The following is a 25,732-nucleotide window of genomic DNA, read 5'->3' as shown; positions in this document are numbered from 1 at the left end:
AGGAACAATTTTAAAAGTGTTTAAAGCAAAATTCCTATCAGTTAGGGTTTTTTAACCGTGTTTGCTGAGAATCCCTGGAATCTCTAAATCATGTACTGACTTTGATAAATGTGATTAAACAGCTAAACTTAGAAAAGTTCTGAAGTAAACAAGCCTACATTTTTATGATAGGTTTTCTTACATCTTGATTACAGTTTTGCATGTCATTAATTTGCATTTCATTTAGTTTTGTGTTTAAAAGCATCCTCTACTTCCATTTTATCACCAGCTCCAGTCATTCTGCAGTTGCCAGTTTTACTGAGCAAATTTCATTAGTACATGAGAAGTTCTAATGTGAAATATTTTTCTGTATATTTATCAGCTTTTAGCTATAGCAGTGATGTTCAATTATTTTTATTGCTGTGTTTTGCTGAATCTTGACTATAAAAAAGTAGTCATTGAATATTAAAAGTTTGCTTTCACGACACGATGTTGATATTCAATGTGTCTTTTGTAAGACATGCTAGTTCAAGTTCATTAAAAAATCATTCTGAAATTAAGCCATTTAAAACATAAAACTGAACTCTGTAGCTGAATAAACATTCAGAGATATTCACCAACCCAAACCTATAGGATTGTGGATATTTTTTTTAAATCTAAACCTCACAATGATAGTTTCAGTAGGTATAGAAAGCTTGCATTTATAATTTGAAAATTACTGTATATTTTGTGAAAAGAAACCCCATGATTTTCATAATTGCCTTTGATGTGAAGCACAAAAGAAAAGCTGGCTCTAAGTGACAGCCATATTCAGTACTTTCAGAGATGACTGAAAAGCACATTAGACAGCTCTGAATTTTGTTGTTTCTAGATGATATCTTTGTCTTGAAGTATTCCTAAACTAAACTTATACCAACCTACCCACCTGAATCTTCAATTTTAATGTGTTTGGGGGGGGGGGGGTGTGTGTGAACACTATTTAGAAATTAGCCAAAAAAAGAAAAGGAATGGTCAATGAATGACAGGCTATATGGTCTGTCCACGACAAAGGAAAATGTATTTGTCGAGCTGATGCTCTACTGATGTGCAGCAGTAAAAACTCAAAGCAAAGGGCTTGTCACAGTGAGGGGAATAGGGTTTAAAGGCATTGTTTGTTAGAAGGAGAAAATTCCCATTTGAAACAAGTTTCCTTTGAGGTCATAGCAAGTTTCTTGATCAGTTACAGATAATATATTTCAAAACAAGAAATTGGACGAATGACACTTAGAACATCAAATAGCTGGATGTTTGAGAACAAGTCTTATTTGCTTAACTTCTTCAGTCCCTTAGACATCAGGAGCATATCAAAATGATGTGTTTAAGACTTTACATTTCTAGTGATGTATTTTCTTTGAAGCTTATCTGCTAGTTCTTTATTTACATGGGATTCTTTTTCTTCAGGACTGTCCTTGATAAAACAAAACAAATCTATCCTCCGACACTTCGATATCCAGAACATTGCCCTCCTTTTTCCTGGAATTTGCGTCTGTTTCCAGTCCATGTTTTTTTCCTGCCCAGTCTTTTCTAGCTTCTGTACCCTTTTCTCACTAAAACAGCTCTTAATAAGGTCAGTAACAATTTCCTGTCGTCCAGCTCCAAGAATCTTTTCAGTGTTCACATTCTTCTAGGTCATTCCACCACTTTCAACAAACCATCTTCCTGCTGTCCGTTCTTGTCTTCTCTTGGCTTGTTGTCAGGCTTTGCCTTGTAATAATTTACGACTTGCTTTTTCTGCACCTTCCCCTCGCCTTCCAATGATCTCTTTGCAGAGCCAGTCCTCCCACTGGTGACACGCTGCCTCCAGTCCATCACCCTCTTTATCCGACTTTCTCTTAGTACTGCTTTTAGTCTTCAATCCCTGGGCGTATCCCAATAGCAACCCCAGGACCTCTCCTTTCAGAGTTTTGTTTCATTTAGTTGTGCTGATGACTTCTAAATGCAACTTGTTAATTACAGATTTCTTTCCTGTTTTCTTTATAGAGCTCCCCATTAGATGGTTATTAAGTCCCAAGCTCAAAAAGAGCAAAACAGATGTTTTCTTTCAAACCTCAATATTTCTCTGTTGACATTTCCACTATTTCACACAATGTTTTGCTGCCTCTGTTAGCTATCCTTTCAGTCTCCTGCGTGCACTTTATGCCTACTTATATATTTAGTGTTGCTTACCCTTAAAATAGTTTATCTCCTTTTCCTGCACCAATCGAGTACATTTTTTCTTTCTGATTTCTGCTTACAATTGTCATCATCTTCTGAAAGATTTTTACTTAGTACTCAGTCACTCTGATTGGCAGCAATCTAACTCAGTCTCAGCCATTACTTGCTCATTAAAAGATGCTGTGTTCACTGTATTCCCAATACTCACAAAATGAATTATAATAGCCCAGAGTATTTTGTTGCATGACTGACAAAATATGTGAGAAGAACTTAGACATTGTTTGTGGCACTGTTGCTCTTTCACCTAACTTCAGAGTACATTTTGGAGGATCTTTATTGCTTGGTTACTTACCACTGTATCAGCTTTACTGTACCTCTGCACAAAAGGCAAATACTTTTCACATTCTACTTGTTCATGTGGATTAACAGAGATTTTAAAAACAACAAAAACACTCCTTTCTTATCCAGGTGTCTGACCTGTCTTGAAGAATACTCAGGTGATCTAGAAGTCCCCATGCCAGCAGGCTCCATTAACTTAAACTCCTTCAAATTCTTTCTCCATCAGTGCTGGCAGGGGCCGATGTTGCTGGAAATACCGCTTTCCTGTATGGGAAGCCTGGAGACTGAACCATAAAAAGCTAATTGTCTTGGTAATGAGGTTTAGTAACAATTTTCTGGGAGATGGTTATCTCACATTCTTTTCTCTATTTCAGATAAATTCCACTGATTCCATAAATTCTAAACCTTTGTAGCCTCATGATATTGGGAAGCCACCTAACTTAGTTTACAGTGTCAGTTTGTTAACAGGCATCAGCTCCACATTTGTTAAATGCTGTTTGCTTTTGGCTCCCTCTGAATTCCAACTAGTTGCTAAAGTTTTTCCTGCTGAGTGGAAGAGGGTCTCTCTGTCCCTTCTTCTTCTGAAGTAATATACCATTGGGCAAGGCACTGCAGAAATATGAATTAGTCCTGAGCCCATTGACTCTCACGAGTAACAGGCTGCCTCATGGTTGACCATCACAGTAGGTACAGCTGCATTCAGCAGTAGCACATAAGCATGCTAGTATTCTCTGCAAAAATTATAATCAGTTGTTGACATTTGCATTTTCAACATAAAGCCCTGCTCTGAACACCCCTTTGATATGAGTAGCGGATGCTCACAGCAGGAGGTTTTTGATGAGAACGCTATTCAGTGGTCATCCAGTTACTCCTGCATATACCAAGCAGCAAGAGGAAAACAAGTTCTGAGTAAATGCATGGCTAGCAAAAAACCTTACACTTAAAATCAGACTTGGCGGACACAACCAGTATCAGTCAAATCTATATTTTTTGCTGTATTTCTCTTTTGTACAATACAATGAAATACCAGCCATCTTGAGTGCAGATCTGTATGCAAGTACAGTAGCTTTCACAGTAGCTGACAAGTCAAGGGCAAAATTGGCCAGGCCATTTTAAACCAGCGCCAAAGTATACCAATAGACTGGGAGTGGATTTCATACTAATGCTGCTGGAAGAAAGCTTGACTAGTTGTTAAACCGTAGCCTCTCATGAATGAGAATTTAGAAAAATGTTTTTGCAGCTATTCCTCTTCACGCCAGTCGTGTTTCCAGTGATCTTGCACTGAAATAGTGCCGTAGCATAAAGACAAATCAAGTTCTTCACCAATTCAGCTTTTCACAAGAGAAAAGGCAAGTTTCCTTTCTGTTAATAAAACATGCAATACAATGGACCTCAACTCTAAATTAGGTTCTCTAAGCAGTACTACAATGGAGATATTTAATAATAACAATTAATCTGAATAGTGTACTCTAGGCAGCTGCCTGTGATGCTTTTCATTGCAGTATGCTTTCCTCATTGCAGTCAGTACTGCTGAAACGCCTTTAGCAACATAGCACCTACTTTATATGCTCAGATATTTCCCCAAGATTAGAAATGGTAGTTGCAACTTTTTCCCTTTCTCTTGAGAAATGTATGCTCCGGATTTGCACGGGCCTGGTGCATTACAAAAGAGATTACTACTGCTGTCTATGCTGTTTTTTTTCTAAACATCATCTACTTGGCCCAGAACTTGGCAATTAACTAGTCACAGCAATACCCCACCAACCCAAACCATAATCATATCCTAGCACCCACTCAATTTCTTGTCCTCAACTTGTATTTTTTAATTCTACAAAAAGACAAACTCTTATTTTCCAAATCCTAACTGGTTTTCTGAGCAGGTATGTCTCTGAAAAATATTTTTTTTTTTTTTCCCAGCAGCGTTGGCACTTGCTTTTTCCCCATTACTGGAATTGGTGCTCATTTAGCATGGCTCAATCACAGTTCTAAGCTCTGCTGTACGTTTTCCTATACTGTCAGCCTTGGAAACTTCTTTATTCCACCTTGGTATTAAAAGGAGAGCCTGCTTTCAACTCCAAGTCGAGCTATGGTTGTATTATTCTAACGCTTCCTTTGGAAAAAAAAAAAAATAGAACAAAATCCTCATCAGTGGTAATTAATTTTGACAGTGTGGGCTTTGTAGCAATTCACAAACCTGTACTTTGTGCATCAGCATTCCTTATTATTCTAATTAAAGTGGAACATTGTGCCCTCGCCAGTCATTAATGGGTTTTCATTTTGTAAATGACATTTGCAAAAGTTAAAACGGGCAGTTCATATGAAGTCCACAGGCAAGAGCGTTAAAATTAGCATCACCATAGCAACAGTCTTCCATCATTAGTATTCAGGGCAACAGCAAATGTTTTGTTGTGCTTTTGTTTCCAAAAAAAGATTTTTCTTTACATGTCATTCATAAATAGAAAAGGCTCAAACCCATATATTTACGGTAAAATTATTATATTCATTTGGATGTCACTGTTCTAGAATTTCCCCGTTTTTTGAGGTATTTATTTTTCAGGACAGAGGCTGAATTTCACAATCTCTACAGCTGTGTATGTCTAACCTCCTGAACGACATTTATTCATTGCCAGCCTGCTGCTCAACAGTACAGTTTTATACGAAGTCTGTCACTTCCAGTCAAGAATCTGTACCAAGTAACGGATTCTGCTGAGAATCTGTAAAAGATGCATGCACAGTGAAACACGGTCAGTCCCCCATTAAGTGGAGTGTGCATCTGCTCAATGCTAGTTTTGGTGTTTAAATGATGCTATTTATATATTCTTTTTTTCCCTCTCCCAGGAATTGAAATCTAAGTGCATACATCATTTCTAGTGAACCAATATTCAAATATCATCTTGTCTTGCACAGTTTAGAATTGGGGAGAGAAGAAAAGGGTCCTCCCCCTAAGGGAAACCAGGGTAGATTGTGAGTGTACTCCAATGCCCTCTATTGAAAGAGGTGATGTTGGCTACTTTTTTTTCTGAAAGTTTAAAGAGGACATAATTGCCTGGAAGCATGTCTGGGAGCATGTTGCTGCAACACTTTGCAGTTCAAGAAACAGTTTTAGCACCACATCTCCTAAATGCACCCTGAGGCATCCTGTTTGCATACGTCTTGTTCAAGCAGAAGCATGAAATCAATACATGAGAAACAATAGTTGTCTTATAGAAACAAGTCTTTTGTGTGCAGACAGAGACGGGTTAAGAAAAGAAAAGCAAGGGGAAAGACTTTAAGGAAAGTAGATGACGAGGGGGTGAGGTCAGCAGAAGGACTACTGTTTTAATTTGATATATTCTGGCTTGTTCAGTAACAAGCACAGAACAGAAGTAACTAAATGTTCTCTAGCATTATGTCTCTTGGTTTTAATCTGGCACAGGAAGATTCCTTCTTTCCTCTTCATCTTCTTAAAATACTTCATTTTGCAGATTTTTGCAGAGAAGAGTCTTTAACAAGTAAACACACTTTAGTGCATTGTAGAAGCTGGGGGTATAATCCATTCCATGAAAGATATTCCTGTATTTTAATAAATGGGGCACATTTTCATACAGTGATTGCCTTGCTAGTACCTGCCCTTGTAGTATTGATTAATTTTTCACCTAGTGAGACCTGCAGAATTGGAAAACCCTTAAAAATGGTGAATACATATATACCTGAGGAAAATTACTCTCAGGTTAACTAAAAACTATCTGTAGCAGGTTGACATTTGATGCTTGGTGCTTGGAGGACTTTAACACAGAAGAGGATTGCTGTAACTCTGAGGTTCTGAAACATCTACATATATGCTTATTTGATCAGCTACTTATTTTCTTTCTTTTACAGAAGCACCTTTTTGCTAGGTCAAGTTAATTTTTCCCCTGTGCTGGTTCACTCGACTTTTTTCCTTTTTTGCTGCTTGTCAGATGCTTTCTGGGAGATTCAGCATGCTAAAGCAGTTAATTTTCTCTCTTTTAGACTCCCATCCCCTACTGTAGTGAAGATACTTACTTAGTGAACTGTAATATTTTGCAGAATTTTGCCATTTGATCTTCATAGATAAATTCAGTGGTGAAATGAACATTGTAAAAACTGAATAATTTTCACTGAATCTAGAATTGTCAACATTTAACTAAAAGTTTTTGTGCCTAACATTCTGTCTAAGCAAGCTTCTTTGTAAATCTAAGTTCAATACTAGTTTCTTGCAATGTTAACTCTTGCAATCATCAAATAAGTAACCTACCTTTTTTAAAATCAACTTTTGAGATCTTTTTAGATTATTAGCTCTTTAGAAGCATTGAACTGTAACATCATTAGAAGGATTTACCTAAATTGCAAGGGGTTTATAGCCTTGTTTGTTGTAATAATGACAGGCAGAGAGGCCATTTCTGGGGAGGATCAGGGACAGATTACTATTTTCCATTCCAGACTCCATTCATTCAGGGACAAACCCTTGAGCAGTGTTGTGGCAGACGAGAAGAAATTGCCAGTTTCTTATTTCTCAGAAATGGGTAAACACTGTTTTTCCCAAAATATATGTATGTATACTTTCTACTTATGCGTGTCCTTGAAAAAAGCTACTGAAGCTATTCTTCGTTAAAGATGTTCCTGCACTTGGTCTAGAAACACAGAAGGAGATGCACCTCTGTGAGCATGAATTTCAGATAAGCTATACTAGTTGCAGGTTTCCTTTCTAAAGAGTGAACACTGGAAGCAGAAGTAAGCAGACAAAATATCCTCAACTCTGTTTCATATATTAATCTTCTTCAAAATCATCCCCAGCTTCAACCTATAGAAACCCTGGAGAGTGGAAATAAGCCGTTTGCAGCTGTTTTCCTGAGTGTAACAGACAATGTATTTTGTAGCTGGAAATGGCAATGATTACAGGAATAAAAAATAAGAAAAAAAGAGTGAGAACTACTAAACCTAAACTACATTTTTATTTCTCCATCTATAAACTTTTAGTACAAGTAATTTGGAGTAAAGGCATCTTGAAATTTTACTTCAGTGTTTAGAAGGAAATTTCTCCAGATTTCTGCCAGCAAGAGCATTTTAGCCACTAGGACCCAGTTGTTGAAAAGCATATTTAATCTTTATACTTCAGTTTACTTTAAGTATCACCAGAAAATTAGAGGTTAAAAAACTGACTCCCAAAGGTCTCTTACTGATGAGCTCACCACCATTTCCAAATACTGCTTTGAACTTGGGACTTCTTAACAGCTATTTTGACATAAACCATCACTAGAAGCATAAATGACAACCACCAAGAGATCACCTTTCTGGCCATAGGTGCATTCACCTTATTTGTTCTTTTAATTGCTGCCTGTTAATGGAAGTGCTTATTCTTCTAGTACTGCTGTAATATTAGCAAACAATTTAAAACACCTAGCAGACTGTTCAGTTGCAGGCAGTGTTCTATATCTTCATGTTTGACCAGTGTTTTCTCCTGCACATTCCTCATTCATCTGCTTTTCCGCTATTCTAATTGTGCTATGGCACAAAAGCAATGAAAACCTTACTAATATGGTCATTACATGTTAGTGCTTGCTTTCATATGCTATTATTTCTTCTCCTGTTTCCAGTTTGAGGGAGGAATAAACATTTCATTGCACTCTAACAGTCTTGAAATGAGCAGAAGGACCTACTAAGGACTCTAAGTTCTGGTGGGGGCAGTTTAGGCTCCCGTCAGACTTAATGTCAGAAGATTGGAAATCAAATTTAAGTTCTGCGCCGAAAGCAGCTTGCATGGATTGAGAAATACATTCACTGATTTCAGCAAAGTAACTTCTTATTTTAGCAGTGTAAAAGGAATCAGAATCTGGCTCTCAGCATTTCCTCTCATGTATCATGGTTTTTCACATCAGTGCCCAAAGTATTGTGGAATAAACGTTTGCTGCTGGCAAAACGCGAATCTGTACCTGTACAGTTTTCTCTTGAGAAAACTGAGTGCAAAACCCTCAGCACTGCTTTGCTCTGGGGCGTTTGTTCACTATTCTAGAAATAAGGAGTGGAAAAGAGTCTGTCAGTGTGAATCTTTTTATCAAACTCATCTGTGTTGGTATGCCCACGTCGTGTGGTCTCACAATAGTCCTCTTTGCTTTGGATCGAGTCAGCCAATGGGACTCCCTTGTCCTGTGTCGGTCTCGATGTTGGTTTTGGTCAATGGCATGTATTTGTAACAGCCAGAGACCTCCCGAACAATTCTCCTTTTGTACACATGGTTTTTAAAGTACTTATCAACTTTTTTCCCCAGTTTTATAAAGCCAAATTAAATTTCCACTGACTTTAAACAGATCTTTCTGACTCTTATTCACTCTTCCTTTTTCTTTCCGTCATGCATAAGTTTATCTCCTACAAATATTCATTTAAAGTCCTTAGAGCCCAATGTTGCTGACATCTCCAGACTGAAGTTCTGCTCATCTGTTTTCCCAGTGCTGCAGCAAGTTTCAAGGACACCGAAAAAGACTGTCATTGCCTTGCCTTGTCTTGTTGCATCTTGCAGATTTTCAGCTTTCCTCAATTCTCTCTTTATTAATCTTCCCAATAATTGTTAGACATTTACACCCACACACTTTCTTTAAGTCACAACTTTCCTCTTCTTTGTGTAGAAGTTAGACAAAAGAGACAACCAACCAAAAAATTCTAGAAAACTGCCTCCTGCCGTGTTCTCTAGATTTTTAGTTTTCCTGGATAATTTGCTTGCCACAATCTTTCCTCTCTGAGCTCAGCCTGTTGCAAGGCTCAGCACTCTCTAAAACCACAGGTCAAATATATTCTAATTTTATACTCTTCAGGTCTTTTTGCCACTATCTCGAAGAAGTATGTGATGTGCCTCAAGTAGGAGTATTTACCTGAAATTTTTGTTGTTGTTGTTTCAGAAACCTTCCTGAATTATACAGAATTTCCTTTTTGTATTTACTATGAAAGTATCATATGTGCTGGTGAATAATGAGTAAATCTCTTCAGCAAAATAAGAATAATTTGGGGGGTTTTAACATAAGCTATTCATAAGTGTAATACGTACTGACAACCTTTAACACGGCTTCACCTAACAGATTCCCATTGCGAGTGAGACCAAACAGGTGGCAACCCCCATTAGTGCCTTGTTATCACTGAGAAGCTTTGATCTACCTAATGTATAATAAATAAGATTCTGCATTTTAATCATCTTGCTGCTTTCATATCACTTGTGTTGCAAACTCTTATTTCCAAAAACCCATCCTGACTTTGTTGATCTTTTTTTAAAATTAGATAATTTTTGATCATTTATTTATTTCAGCATACCTACCAGTAGACAGATGATACACCAGCCGGAAGTTATTATACTGTATGGCCACCACTTCCCTATATATCTTTGTCCTATTCCTATGCCTGCAAAAGATGCAGCCATTCTTTTTTTTTTTTTTTTTACTTTACAGCATGTAAGAGACTGACCAGGTGGTCCTTTTAGGTTAATATATTGGCTAACAGAAAATGCAATTAGGCTTAAAGTTCCCCTTCTTTCTACATGTACTCCTCACCCTAAAGCTGCATTACACCTTTATGCTCCAGTAAAGACCAAAAATTTATTTTACCAAGGAAATAAACTTGAAGAGTTCATTAAAAATAGCAATCTCAATTCTGCTCCTACGTATATACAACAATCTAAGATTGGTGCTGTAGTATTGTTAGTAATTTAGTACTCATATTACTATTCAAATTCCTTGTACTTGTGGTCAGTCTGATTGTTTCAAGGGAGGGGGGATCAGACCAAACCATATCTATAAAAAGACATTATTGAAACCAATATTAACATAGAATAGTGCTGCATTGCTTATGAATAGGTATTTTTTTCCGACAACATGCTTTATCTTGTATTCACTGAAATCCAGTGCTGAATTTCTCACCAAATTATGTAATGTCAAATTTAGCACTTAATTAAATGTTGAGTTAGAAAGAGAAAAACTATAGAATAGACACTTAAATTGTTCTGTAAAAGGTATTTTAAATTAGCCCTTAATTGCAGATTAAACAAAAAGACAAAGTAGAGAAAAATATATCACCATAACGACCTAAATTAAGAAAATACGACCTGTCTTTTTCAATGTTGGAGTTGGTGGCTGGAACTGATTTATATAAACTGTGCCCACCTAGGAACAAGCAAACCCATGAAATTAAAAATCCATCAAATCGTTTTAAGTGAGAGAATGGGATAGCCTGCCAATGCGAGAACAACCTGTACTGACTGAGAAATGCAGCCAAAATTTTGTTTGGAGGTAAAATTCAGCTCAGTTTGTAGTATGCAGTGCACTAAAAGGGTTAGAGCATTGTCATTGCACGCTATGCTTTTGCAGTTTACAAACTTGGCAAGATGCTGTAGTGTCTGTGAATACAGAGGAGTCCAAGAGAGTGGATGCATGTTCTTCAAAGTCCTACCTTTTACCAGTTTCTTATAGAATTTGCTAGCTAAACCATTCCTTTGTGCGTAATGAAACTTTAAGAAATGCCATGAGAAGCCAGCTACTCTGCAGGTATGCATTGGAAGTTCTTCTTCAATTAGTTAACTCTGTCAAAAATCGTGCCAGCTTACAAAGTTTTTGACTGGAAATAATAGGGTTTTTTCTTAGAAAAATTGACTGCTGCAAACTTTGGAAATTGCATATAGAGCATTCAGCACACTTTAAAGGAAGTTACGGTATGGCTGGTCTTCACTGGTAGTGACTCGCTTTTGTCAAATGAGTTGCTTTTTGGGTAAAAAATCCATTACTTAAAAAATAATTACTTTGATTACCAGCTGATTCTTTGGTAGGCTCATCAAGAAAGCGTGAGGATCTAGCACAGCAAAGCACCTGTGACTGTATTCTACTGCATGGCTTTTAAATCACAGGGGTTTGAGCTGATCTAGAACTCTTCTGGTTCCCCCAGCGTAGGGAGATGGTTTTGCCATTTGATGTGATGGAGTTATTCTGCAGGGACAGGCCCAACTAGTTTCAAAAAGATACCACAGGTGTGGCAGCAGTTGGGCTGCAACAACTCCCACATTAGGTCAGACAATTTGAAATTAAAAAAAAAAAATTTAAATCTGTAAATAAAATCATGCCTTAGGTCCACAGGAGCAGTGGGAAGTAGAGGAGTACCACGGCCAGTCTGCTGTAGAGCGGTCCACCTCTCAGCAGTAAGAACAAGAGTCACTGTGTGAAATTTGGACCAAGAGACGACTATTATTCTCAGGTCAGACACACATAGCAGAGTAGGGGTAAGATAACGTGCCACTAGAACATCCAAATAACCAAAATATTATCCCATTTGGAGAGTTGATCTTTCTTGGCTAGTAAATAGACTAAATCATTTAATTAAATGGCAGCATAGACGTAATCCCACTGGTCTTGTTTTCTCCAAATTGCTAGCGAGTTTCATGTACAAGGTTGACATGTCAATAACTATCAAAACCAGTCACTTTCTTCATCTCTGACCCAACAGAGTGCACTGTCATCACCAAATGATCATTTTCATTGCATATAATCCCTTTTAAAATTTTAAAATAAATGTTAGCCTCAGTGAAGTGTAATGTTTACTATGAAAGTTATCAGAAATGGCGTAAAGTAAAAAAAAAAAAAAATTCTATTTATTTGTTTGGGGAATGGAAGACTTTTAATGATGATACCTTAGTCACAAACAATAAATATGTTTCTTCTCTTTGATTCCTACATTGTAATTCTTAGAATAAAGCCAAATGAATGCTCAGTATGGCAAGCTGCTAAAAATAAAACTCTCCAAAGGTTTTAGTTCAGTGTATTAAATACAGTGATTTGATAAAACCAGTGGATTAGATGGGGTCTAATCCTTCACTCCCTGTTTGGGCTATGTGGCAAAATTCTTAGGCTGTCAGCTTCTGCAAATCTTTGCAAAATTATTTTTATCCTTAATAAATTATTTGCTCCGTTAGTTACCTTAAAAACAGAACAAATTGAGGGACATGGGTGGAAGGATAATAATTTGAGAAATAATGACAGTAGATTTTTAAGAATGAGAATGAAGAGCAATTGCCGCAACAGAACTATGGAAAAGTAATAAGAGATTCATTTCCGAATACTGAAAAAAATTATAATGTCCATAAGCAAAAATAAGGTTCATTACTAATGTACAGAACTATTTAGATACCACATATCTTAACCCAGTTTTTATTTAAAAGATAAGGTTGAAGGTCTTTTTTTTTTTTTTTTTTTTTCCCTTGGCTGATGCATATTAGCGTAAAGACATTAACTGGTGATAATTGTTTGCAAAATGACATTTGGTTCTAAAGCTGGCATCCACGAGTCAGAGCTGCTGATAGTAATTGAAGGAAAATTATTTACCTCGAGAGAAGAATGATAATTTAAAGCACCACCATATTTTCTTAATATGACAGTTTGATTTTGTTATTTTGGGATTAGAGATGAATGTTCATTTGTAATGTTTTCTGAGATGGGAGGTGGGAGTTCAGATGATCCTTCTTTGTAACTTTAAGGACACTCAGAAAATCATCTTCTACACAGTTGGTAATATGTTTTCTATGTCTGTGAAATTTATGCCAGCATAAAACTGCAAACTGTGGACACTATTAAATAAACAAATGGTTTAGATCCTGTGCATGCTCTGCATTTTTAGTGTACTGTGTAGATACAGAGAATTCTTGAATTTAATCCTTTTTTTTTTTCTTGAGAGGAAGGTGACAAAACTGTGTGATGTTTCTTATGACTGATAGTATGGAATTAGGTATTTTGAAGTTTTCAAATAATCTGGCATTTTGTGTCATGTGGTGAGGGAGATGATAAAGATAGGTAACTCCACTTAGTCCTAGCCATAACAATTTTCTCTTCACGTCTGGACTATTTTACAAAAAGCTGTAGATGTTGATATGGTAGAATTGTAGGTTGACATTTCTTATACTGTGTTCAAGGGAGTTAGATGTAGCAGCAGGGGTCTAAGATGTTAATATGGAGTATAACCAACATTTAAATCCTTAATATTTTAGGGCTCTGTGGATTGTTCAGGATTTAGATTGCACTTCTGAAAGCAACTTCTTAAAGATGAAGTATATAGTTCCAAATACAAATTTGGAAATTGTTTGATTAGTTCAATGTGAAAAAATGCTCAGTATAGAAAGAAAATAATATTTTGACTGATTTTGAGCTCCACACGTTCACCATTGTTCTTGATCAAATAATGGACTATAGTAGGTCCTAAAAGTCATCTGTGTACCTTTGGTCATAAATGTCAAGGCTTTTTGACTTGTGTAGACAAGGCATCTCTGGTTTTCATTGCAAGTTTTTCGTGGTGAATTTGGCTGTGTTGCTAGAGAGGGAATCTTCATTTTGCATGTTTATTCTTTCGCTAAGAAATTCCATTTTCTGTTTAATAACAGAGATCAGAGAACTGAATGAAGGTATGCCAGTAGAATTGCAAGCCATTTGAAACCTTGTTGAGATGTACCATGAGAGGTTTGCCTCAATTCAAACGTATGAAATACTGAAAGTATACCTAGACTTTGAGTTCTATTAAATGCATTCCCATTATTAGACTTAGTTAAACATAAAGTTTAAACTGTGCAATATAGTTTAGCAACACTTTTTTTCTATCAGCTAGCATCCACAGGATTCTTTCCTGAATTAACTGCCAGCTACTATGCCAAAGATAGAAAGAGCTACACAAATATACCTAAAAGCAAAAGCTGGGAGGACTACTTTGTTTGGAAGAACCACATTATAGTTAAGTAAACGGAAGGAGCAGAAGTTGTCTGGAATTATGTGAAGCATGTGCCAAAGTGTAAACGCTTGAACTTGCCACAGGAGACTTGAATGAAATCCTTTTCTTGCACTTAGCTAAGAAATAATTTTCATCTGACCTCAAAATTCCTTTATATCCCTCTTTACTGAAGTATGTAAGTGCTAACATACATTTAGATTCAGTTAGGATAAAATATTATCTGTGCCCTAGGACATGGCTCCATGGTAGCCGATATTGCTTCATTCATCTCTGGAAGCAGTAGTTAATGCAGGTATCTGTATGTCTATATTTGTTTCAAATGACTGTATATATAACTGCTAATTTTCACTCTTTGGCATGGACAAGATGAGACTATTGCCACTTGCCCTTAAAGGGCACTGCCAGAGCTGTATGAACAATTGCCTTGTTTTGTAGCCAAATTGAAGTACTTTTTTTTCTCATAGAATATTGTTTTGAAATGAAATAAAAAGTTTTGATTTCAGAAATGTCCAATGAGAAACTTTTCCTTTCCAGATTTTTTTTCTTGCTGTTTCCAAGTCTGACCTCAGTTTGGGGATAGTTGCACAACCCTAAACTTGAAGCTGCATTTCTATGCAAATAAACCATGAGAAATGTCACCTGGATCAGATGAAGGAGTTAGCCTGGATGGAATTACTGGTGAGGCTAGTTAGGTGTAGCTGCTCTCTCTTCCCACTAACTTCTCTAGGCTGGCTCCTTCCCCAAGTGCAGTGCTGCACTCTCCTCTGATTTCGGGATCCCCACGTAAGACATATAGGAAGAGAGAGCAAAGCAATCATGTTATGCAGGAAGACTAAGCTTTGCCAGTGTTACACCAGGGTATTGGGAGAAGCTGAAGACTCTCCAGTTTTGAAACTAAATCAATGCAAGTTTGATTTACCAGGGAGGGAGAACCATCCCTTTCTCACATCAGGGCTCTGCGTGGCCCAACCTAGGGAAAAGGTTAGGAATAGACCTCAAACTTACCATATTTGTGTATCATTTTGCTCAATGTGTTCGGGAGGATGATGGAAAAGCCTAGTGGGTACATAAAAATAGGCAGGGCCTCTTGTTGTTAGAGTTCTAACGTTATGTATAGTATATTATAATCGTCGAGGAAACAATATGGTAGTTATGACAGGTTGAAAGTATATTTTAACACAACAAAATCTACAGTTTCTGTGAGAAGACAGCAAAGCACCCATTGCTAAAATACACACAGCAAAAAAAGGAATGCATTAATTCAAAGGTGCAAAGTTTGCCTAGCTGGTGGTCTGACTGGGAACTTGCCTGCATATAGCTGTCATAAAATGCAATAGATTTCATTGTCCTCTTCTTTTACTACCTAAGGGCAGTCTTACCATTGGAACATCCCAGTACGTAATCTCCTAGCATGATCTAAGTGGCTTTTTTCCCCAAATGAGTATTTTCTCTTCTAGATAATATTTGCATAGGGACATTTTGAAAAAACATCCTCGATGAAAGAAGAACTTTTCTATTTGTATGATATTAGTCAGAAAAAATGGCTTGATAGTGTCAAAAATACATACATTATGGAACGCAACAAAAAAGGAAGGCATGCTTCTCCTTTAATGTATGTGGAAGCCTTTGGAAGAGAGAGCTGCTTGTTAGGGACCAGGAAAGGATGGTGGCCGGTAGCTAGCATCAGGTTTTCTGGGCCCTGAGGGAAGTAGGACTGCAATATGCAGAGTTTCTTGCTATTGAGATCTATACATTGATAGGAAACAATAGAGAAGTTAATGATTTGAGAAGCCAGTTTTTATGTTTGCCACACATAATTTTGTGCACGGAAAGAAAGATTTTGAGGTGAAAAGCGAGTCAGTGAGCAAGAGAGTTTATGAAATCCTGCTTATTTTAATCCCCCAGGAGGCAAAACAGTCATTTATTTCTAACTGGGCATGCAAAGGAAAGTAAGAAATGGAGTTTGCCTTCCTTGTTTTGTTTAATTTATCCTTATTGGTCTGCATTTCTTCTCAACCTTACTCCCTGAAATGATAACCATTCGTTTTGCCAATACAGATTACTCAAACCAAGAATTTACTATGGTATGATTATTAAATTTCAAGATTTATTTGTGTATTCTAAAGACAGCAAGCAGTTTTGCTTGGCATAAGTTTTCTGCTGGTAGATTTTAAGTCTTTTTTTGTAGGTTTCTTTTTGTTAGCTTTCCAAAAGCTTTACTTCAGAGGGGTTTTTAATACTTCTAGTTATCTAGCATTTTGCCAGCATTTTGCTTCTTGATCTTCCCATTCTTGGGACTATTCACACTCCAGTTCATCTCCATCCTGGAAGAGTAGGGGTTATTCCTTTCTTAATTTTCTTTATTTCTTGTGATTTGGTATGGGAGGGAGAAAAGAGCTTTTGTTATTTACAGGTGCTTACCTGAAGAGCTCATAGTGCTGGTGGAACTGGCATGTGCTATCCACTGCATCCAGTGATGCATATAATCTTACTTAAATACTCTGCTCCTCTTTTCAGGGTCATACACTTGGCAGCAGAGACTGAACAAACACTCTGATACTGCAAGGTGTCTAAATTGTCACCATCAGCTTAACATAATAAATGTAGCCACCGCAAATTAGCCTTTCCAAGATTCCAACAAGATGAAATTCATATGTATATCTAATATATCCACAGTGACAGGCACCCTCTCATTCATCTTTTATCAACAACATGCAATGCAGTGCAACGTAAGGTGCACACAGACTGCTCCCGAGGCTCTGTGATACTTGTCTCGTAGGGTGACTAAGATTTCAGTTTTAATCAGGTGTCTTTACTGTAGTAAAAGCAAGTACAGCCCAAAGGAACGCGGAGGTTGTGCCGTTGTGCATTCGGCAGGAACAGATGTACTCCTGTCACACACGCTGTGTACCAGTACTTTCCATACTGTGCATTAAATTGCTGCAAGCTCTGTAATATTTACTGCAGAATTAGTTTTATTTAAAAAAAAAAAAAAAAAGGATTCCTCTTCCTACTCTGTCTATTCCAAGAACATCTCAGTGAAACATGCCAGGCAAATTCTTGTGAGCTCCATTTGCCAGTTACACGGCTGCCTTACAGTGCGGAGAATGAGCCCTGTGTGAGAAGCAGCACCTGCTAATCTCCCTTCATACAGGACACAGATCGGGTTTCCCTCTGGACAGAAAGTGGTATGCTCCTTCCCCGACTCTCTCATGGTGTAAATAACTGATTATAAGTATACCGAGCTGTGAATGTTTCCGTAGGTCTTTAATTTACAGTGCAATGCTGGGGAAAATGAATGCAGAATTTCAAAACTATGTTCTTCATTGCATTGACAGTATTTTAATGTGCTTCCAGTGGTAATGTGCAAAGAGCCAAAAAAAAACCCCCAAAACCCCAAACCAGCAGCATCCAAAACAGTATTCTCTTCTGGGCTCTTCTGAGAGCGTTATCAAGAAATACTAAAAAACTCCTGGAGATGTCAGCCCTTGGAGCATATTTAAGACAGATGATCCAGGAAAGTGTCATCGTGCCATCCCAAGTGATTCTTAGTATTTATTTATACCAACAAAAAGAAAATAGACTCAAACAGCATAACGGATTAGCCAGCCCAACACAGGGCACCACAACATCTTCTTCTATGCAAGGCAAGTGCTTGCTAATCCACTACCCAGATAACTGAGAAATACTAAAGCCGTACTTACAAGGAGGACTACATGCTTCACGGAACTATGGAAGCAAGACTTAGTTAATAGGAAAATGTCGTATCTTCACTTTCAATGACAGTAAAACTAAAGACATGTCTCTCTAGTTTTCTAACTCACAAAGTGCTAAACTTACAAGCAAACTTGTACATTTAATGTCTGCCCTACTAAGTGGTTTTAGGTAAGTCCCTACCCATTTCTGCATTCGGGTTTCCGTATCTGTCAGTAACATGGAGCAGTGATGCTGATATACATAAAACTTAAGAAGATTTATACTCAGACATTATTGTTTAGGGATCAGTTATTTTATGTCCATATTATTATTATTTTTAATGTGTGTATGTCTGTGGCTCTTTCCCCATAGAAAAGGGACAACATTCTGAGAAGAACATGCTAAAATTGAAAAATCAGGTTTCTCAAATGCACAAGTTCCAGTAACTATTTGGACAGCAAGCAATGCAGACTGCCTGCAAATCCCGTTCATTTTTTTATTTTTTTTTCCTGAAAGAGTTTTGGGGTAATAAGACAGCCTCTAATTATTATCCCTCATTTATTAGGGGGCTGTGATTTCCCCTTAAGCACTTGGTGTTAAATGTTAAAGAGACAGATAGATACCTTGATTAGATATAGTCCAGGACAAACCTACAGTATAAAAGAAATAAACACTGCTCTCCTTCTGATTCAGATCTCTGTGTAGGTGCACAAATTGACTGAAGAGCCCTTGGATAAGAAAAACACCACAGGGAATTAAAATTCTGCTTACTCCATAATCCTGTTTTATTTTCTACAGGAAGAAGACTGCTTTTATCAAATAAATGGCTTAAAATTAAGTATGGCATAAAGATTGGCTTCAGTTACAAATGCCAAAGACAGTAACCATTTACACTGCAAACAAAATATATTTTTGTAATAAATTACGGGTAGTTTAAAAGTAATTTGGAATAAGAGTGATATTACTTGTGTACATTATACAGCAAAAATGTAATTCTGAGGTCAATCAAAACAGCTAAAAGCTTTTGTGAATTTGGAGACAACAATCAGAACTACATTAAATAGATTTTTTTTAATATAAAATCAAATTATAAAGTCAATAGGCCTTAATCCCTTAATCCTTCAACATTCTTGTTTTCCCCTGGATGTTCTTGAGTGGGTAATAGTTTGATTTGGGAGATCAAAGGGTTAATTTGCTTTTCAATTGAGGAATGACTCAGAGTTCCTCTTTATTGTTAAAAAAAAAAAAAGTGGCGTGTGGGTGTAAGGTAGGGGAAAAAAGCCAGGAAAATGGATTCACTAATTGGGGTTTTCACCTGCTGTGAGTCTAATTGAATACAATGCTTTATTTGTAACTCAGGGAGAAAGAAGATTATGCAAAGTATGAGAAATTCAGACTGGTTTTTAAATTCTTATTACTTGGCACTATTGTATGGGAAAGAAGACCAATGTGATAATAGCAGCATCAAGCTTCTGTTTAGGCGGACCAGGAAACTCCAGAAACAGTAAAAATTGAAGGAATGTGTATCAGGGGTATCAGTACTAGACACTTCTTGGAGGAAAACAAACCACTTCTGCTGTGAAACGGCAGGTTCCTGACTATCCCGAGTCCCTCTGTACGACACAGGCAGCTGCTCTTTCTCTCCTTCTAATCTCCCAAGTAATACGCTAAACATCCTATTTTAAAGACTTAAAGAGAGATCTCTCACTTCTTAAAACTTAGCTAAAGATGGGAAAAGGTGAGGTGGTTGATGTAACACAACTGACAGCCTTCAGCCAGTTCATTCACCTCAGAACTAGGGTATCTGACATAGCAATCGATCTAGTACCAAGTCCACTGAAGTAAATGGAAAATTTTCACAGAGTCTAATGAGTTTTAATGTAGCGATTTATGTTTACACAAAAATTAATCCTCTTTGTCTTTCCATGTTGGGGTAGTGTTGTAGATCCCAGGTAACTGAAAACTGTGAATTAGACCTTTTTAAACAAATTGAATTGTCTGGAAACTATGAGAATTTAACATTGAATTCCATTAAGTTTCTTATTTGCATTTGGGGGCCTGAGGGGTTGAACCTTGAGCATCTCCCACTTTTAATGCTTCTAGAAGAAAACACTGAGGCTTTCCTTGAACTGCTTGTTGAGCTTTTCCTAAAATCAGATAACCCAGCTACCTGGAGCCTTAAGGGGGCCTCTAAATATCCTGGTACTTAGGGTAAAACCCACCAAGTTCAGGGCTTACCGGCATCTATGTAACAGGAAAGCAGTCTGTGGGATATTCCTGTGGTATAGAAACTATGGCTGAGATGAATTTTCTGTGCTTCTAGGCCTGCGTCTTCCCAGTGTAAAAACGGGAGTCCGGAGGGTGTTGTACATTTGAAAGGCAGCCTTTTTGGGTGGCTTTACCAAGAAAGCAGAGTCTGTAAGCCTTAAGAAACGACTTGGGTTGCGTGAGGGACTTAGTTCCCTATGCAGCATTATTTTAATGAATAAAGGACAGAGATGTAAAACTTGCCCGGGAGGAGACTGGCTGTGCTGATTTGAAATGCTTATGACACTAAAGGGGGATCGTTAGCTTTTCTTTGTGTGCTGAATATCAAGTAGGAATTAATACAAAGAAACATTGCAACAGTTACTCAGCACGAGCAGAACTATTTCTTCGGCTCTGGCAATTCGGGGGGAGAAGCTCGTCCCACCCGGTGAGGCCAAGGCAAGCCCTTAGAAACGACATTAACCCGGTTTCACTCACGAATAAACCCCTCGGCATTTTGAGCGCCGAAATTAACAGCTGCGAAGCGAAAACCCACGTGAAGGCCCACTATCAAATCCGTCCCAGCTTCGGTGCATAGTTTAATTTAAGTTTTCCTCTCAAGTCCGCTGAAAGCGAACTGCTTTACCAGCCCCTGAGCGCACCCGTCTCCCCGGAGGGCCCGGGGGAACGCAAAGACACCCAACCTCCCTCCTACAAAAAACAAAACAAAAAAAAAAACAAAAAAAAAAAGTCCGGGGAAAGCCCGAGGGCTTCCTCCCGCCGCCGCCTGACAAGTTACCACAGCCCCGCTCGAAGGCGGCGAGATGCCCTCACGCGCCCCGCAAAAGGGCGGGAAGGAGCTGGGGGGGGCGGGGGGGGCCGTTGGCGGCCCTCCGCCCGGAGACCGGCACCGCCGGCGGGCGGGGCGGGGCGGGGCGGGCCGGGGGAGCCCCGCCCCCTTCCCGCCCTCCCGGCGGGGCGGCCGCAGTGGCGCTCGGCGGCGGGGCTGGGCTGGGCTGGGCTGGGTTGGGCGGCCGCGCTCCTTCTGCTGCCGCCGCCGCCGCCGAGCAGTCGCCGCCATGAGGGAGCAGCTCAAGGGGTGAGAGGGATGCGTGGGGCGGCAGGTGCCGGGGGGGGCTCGGGGTCTCTCAGGTGTTTGAGCGCGGCGCCCGTGAGGATCCCGCGCTCTGTGAAGGCGGGGAGTGGCGTGGCTGACCGTCCCCTTCACAGCCCTTCGGGGGAAGCGGCCGTACCTTTCGTTTCCGAACGCTGAAAAGGGCAACTTGCCGCCCCGGTTCCTTGTGGGAACTTGAAACGGCGTTTCAGTCAACGCCTTTCCCCTCTCAGGGGGGCCGCGGTCGGGCGTCCGGCTGGCAGGGGCAGGGCATGGCGGTGGGCGATCGGTCGCTCCCACGCGTGGGTGGGTGGGTGGGTGTACCTGTGCAGGTGTGGGCGGGCAGGGCGAGAGCCGCACGTCGGGCCGCGAAACCGTGGGGGTGCCGCAGGGATGGGAATCGGGCTCCGTTCGTTATCCCTCAGGTTTTAAGGGGGAGCGCAGCGCTGTAAAGCGTTACCTGTGTAGCATGTAGCGCGTATTTGTAACTCGGTTCCGGCGTGGGCTTTAACGGAATTCCTGAAAGCAAAACGTGCTTAGAGGTGTATTACTTTTCCCAGTAATTCCATGCCTAGAAATAACCTTTCAAGTTAATAGGCAGAAGAAGCTGGGAGGGGATTCCCTCTGGGCTGTTGCATTGTAAGTGCTATATTTCTTGTTGTTGCATGGCACGTTATATTGTCTTCTAGTAGCTGTTGTAAAACGTCTTGCAGCCTGGGACACCAGCAGTGTCCCCAGTCCTCGCCTTAAACTGAAGTTCGGCTGAGAAGTGGTTTTTGCAGGCGTACGTATACAGAGCCGAGGAAATAAGAAACGTGGTTATATGTAGGATCTTTGACCTTTTAGCACTAAGGAATTGTTTGAGGCCATCGCTGTTTGAGCCTGGATTTGACAAGACCCTGCAGTGAAATTGCTTTGGCAGAAGTGGAGAGGATAGGCTTTGGAAAGCAAATAGATCAGTGGAGGGTAACAGCTGGGGGGGCAGGCTCACCAAGCCTTAGCCACTGAGCCGGAATCTTTGCCCGTGACAGAGTGTACAAAATAAATGTTTAACATCCAGGGGAGAAAAAAGAGTTACTATTCAGTACTTGGCAGTTGATATTTGCCCTTCTCCTACTATTCGTTTCCAGTGTCGGCAAGAAACTTTAATATGTATCGGTGCCTGCCTTCAGCAGTCTGATAAATCTTGCAAAAGCCAATAAAACACGCTAAAGTCAAATTCCTGCTGAAAAGACACTGATCCTTGGCTTAAACAGAAATAATCTCTGCACAGATCAGTAGTCTCCAGATTTACAGATGGAAACAGTAGTCCTTTGTAAAGCACAAAGGAGTGCCACCTTTTTACATTGCTAATACTTTCCATAGCAGTGACTTGTTTTATCTAAGGAATTAATGAAACACTGCAAAAAGACAAATACTAAGTCTTCCTTGCAATCACTGTCATCTACTGTTGAAACATTTTTCTTTTAAATGAGTGGTAGTGTCTGTCCATACAAACAATTTCAATTGCTTTGAGGTTAGTTTAGTAAAATCCAAACAACTCTATCATGTTTATTTTGGCTTCTTGACAACAGTCATAAGGTGGTTGGAATAACATTTTATTCACCTGAAAGCCAAAAGGTGAGAGGTTTTGTAAATTGTGTTGTTTGAAAATGGATCAGTTCAGTGCTTTGTAAAGTATTACTTTAAATTTCGGCTTTTTCGTAAGTGTATGTAACTATTTATTTATTGCTGCCTGATAGAATTTCTAATTCTGTGCATGTGCGTAGATGTGCATATCTAGTTCATGTCGCATTTTCTAATGAAGGGTGAGGGGAGAAGCGCAGCAGAACTGGCTCAGGTATCACCAGTGAAGAGGGATGTTAAGAGTTTAAAAAGGACTCTGCAGTTGCAACCTAAAATTCTAGACTCTGGAGCTGAGCAGTGAATACACATAAGACTGAATCCTAGATATATATTTGAAATAAAAAATAAAAAGGGAGAAGGAGTGCAATTATAAAACAGTTAAAAGGTTTGCAAATGTTGCAGTGTGGCTGGTGCAGGAATGTTTGGGGGGGAATTTGTGCAGGAATTTGGGCGGGGGAGCGTTGCCCTCCACTCTTCCTGCTGCTGATGTTGCTTAAAAGTAATATTAGAGGAAGGAAGATAAACTAACTGTATTTTGTCCAAACTGATCAAGTTATAACAAGGAAGCTGTAATTCAGCTAGTGTGTCAGTTAGGATATCATCTCTTGATTTCAGCTTTTCAATCATGTGTGTTATTGGCTCTGCCAACAGCGATGAGAGACAAATCACTCTGCTGTTGGCAGGAACAGAGGAGTTCACACAGGCATAGTGTGACAGAATTCCCCACATAAAAATTATCCTTGCTAATATAATATAATCATCCTTTAATGAAGTGGTCCTGCGGTTCCCAAAGGGTGTATTAAGTGAAGACTATGCTTTCATCCCACTGAGTTATCAGTGTATAGAGCGTGCCAGTCACGCCAGCGCCGAGGCATCACCATTATCCATTGCTGCTCTTCTCCTTTTCAGGCCTGGTTTTAATTTCCTTTCCACCTTTGCAGCTTAAGTCAGGGGTGAAAGAGGAAAATACGCCGCGTGAGCCCACTTATATTTTTATTTGTTGCAGAATGTCCGTGATATAAAAGCTAGTAATAAATTTAGTTGACCTAAATGTAGAGCCAAATTGAAAAATGTATCCTTTGAGCATGTGTAATATTGCAAAACTACTGGCTGTGTGCATTGATGCCTTTTTATCTTGGTGGTTCGTTGGAAAAGCATCTTGAGTACTTACTTCTGCACACGTTCTCGCCCTGCTTTAGCTGCTGCTAGTCAAGAGGACTTGCACTACACTTTTCATGTCTTTCTGACTTGCAAGCTGTAAAGGGCCTTGTTCACCGGAGTTTGAAACTCTGGCAAGCGCTTTGCTGCAGATCTATTAAGGATGCTACAGCATTCCCAAGTGTGGTTGAGGCTGCCTGAAACTGCTGAGCTGGCATTTCACTTCAGACGGTGTTCACAATAAGGGCATACACACAAATCCTCCCCCACCGGTCCAACCCCAAAGCTCACAATTAAATGGCCTTTGAAAATGGCAAAGAGGCTTATGAAGAATAGCCTCGATGGAATCTAACCTTTCCTGGAGCTGCCCTTGTGTGCGGAATTGTTGATAACTTTCCGAGCTGAAAACGTTCAGTTGAGAGGCAAACGCCTTTTAGCTGGAGCAAAATAGCTGCAGCCTTCTTGTGTTCTGCATGTAAAGTACCAGCAAAATCTGCCCTGGCTCGGTACGGGCACTCAACCTCTACAGAAATCACAGCGACCAAGGTTCAGTTCTCTTTAAAACCCTCGTTTTTTTCTTGCAAGAACGCAGAGGTGTACCGACGGCTCGCCAGTCCATCCCTGGGTCTGGTACAGGGTACGAGGTTGAGTGATCTCTGCTGAATTGCCGAGGGTGACCGTACCAGCCGGGTGCAGGGCGCTCTGCCCCACGGGCAGTCACGGCTGGGAAGGTGGCAGGGGCAAGACTCAGGGTCTCTATTGACTTGACTTTTATAGCCTAAAGAAAGGGGTATTTCCTCTAAGTTGCAACTAAGTTTATAAATAAAGCAAAGGGCGGCAAAGAGGGGAAATGTACTTGCCCTGCAAATTCAGTCCCTGTCACTTGCGGATGAAGCAAATAAAATAATTCCTTACAAAATGTACATCTCCAAGGGAATTAATCTTATACCATGAAAGAAGAGCACACTGAGTAGTGGTTTGGGGTTACTGGTGTTAAAAATATCTGGAAACGGTTGGAGTCCAATGTTTCTTTGGCAATGGAAATTTTATTTACAAGATCTTAGGAAAATCAGTTGTGTATTTTCAGGAAGATTAGTAAATGCCATAAGCTTGAAGCGTACACACTAAATTCACTGATACATGGTTAGGCCTTGCCACAAAAAAATGAAAATAAAAAATCAATAAATTACTCATCCATGTAATATTGATTAGTGATTAACCATAATAGTTTTCCACATCTAAATGATCCTTTTGTTCTTCTGTCCAGCACAGGCATGGGCTTCCATAATCCTATATTGATACACCTTTGCCAGATATCTCATGACTTTTAAATATGTCAATGGGGAATCAGTACCTTTGAAGGCTACCAGGTTAACAGCTATGGAGTCTGAAGTAGTCTAGTTTATCCATAGAATAATCTGGGGCTGCCAAACTAATTTCATAGGGAAGGTCAGGCAGATTATTTTCAGAGGTTTCTTGTAACTGCGTGCATAAGTTCTTTTTCTCATTTTTTCTACATGATTTGGCATACAAACCATAGTATAGTTGCTACTCAAATATTCCCCGCTTCTGGGGCTACCTGCCCGTGGGGAAGTAAACCAGGGTGGCCAGGCTCATGCATGGGGAGCTGTTGATCTGGGACTG

General features: G+C 39.4%; 1 protein-coding gene across 18 annotated transcripts in view; it reads left to right on the top strand.

Annotated features, from left to right (window-relative positions):
* The window catches only part of DMD (dystrophin), a 1,298,312-nt gene that overhangs the window by 1,191,522 nt on the left and 81,058 nt on the right, over positions 1-25,732 (top strand). For 4 of the 18 annotated variants that reach the window (XM_075033531.1, XM_075033533.1, XM_075033530.1 and 1 more), the window contains exon 1: positions 21,197-21,289. The exons of the other annotated variants lie outside the window; for them this stretch is intronic. In XM_075033531.1, coding sequence (XP_074889632.1) covers positions 21,270-21,289 — 20 coding nt within the window. In that variant the 5' untranslated portion in view covers positions 21,197-21,269. Of the gene's footprint in view, positions 1-21,196; positions 21,290-25,732 lie in introns of those variants that run through there. 18 annotated transcript variants of the gene reach the window in all.

Source organism: Buteo buteo, chromosome 8 (assembly GCF_964188355.1).
Source record: "Buteo buteo chromosome 8, bButBut1.hap1.1, whole genome shotgun sequence".
Classification (NCBI taxonomy): Eukaryota; Metazoa; Chordata; class Aves; order Accipitriformes; family Accipitridae; genus Buteo; species Buteo buteo.
The sequence above is the reverse complement of the archived record's forward strand: the minus strand, read 5'-3'. Positions and strand labels throughout refer to the sequence as shown.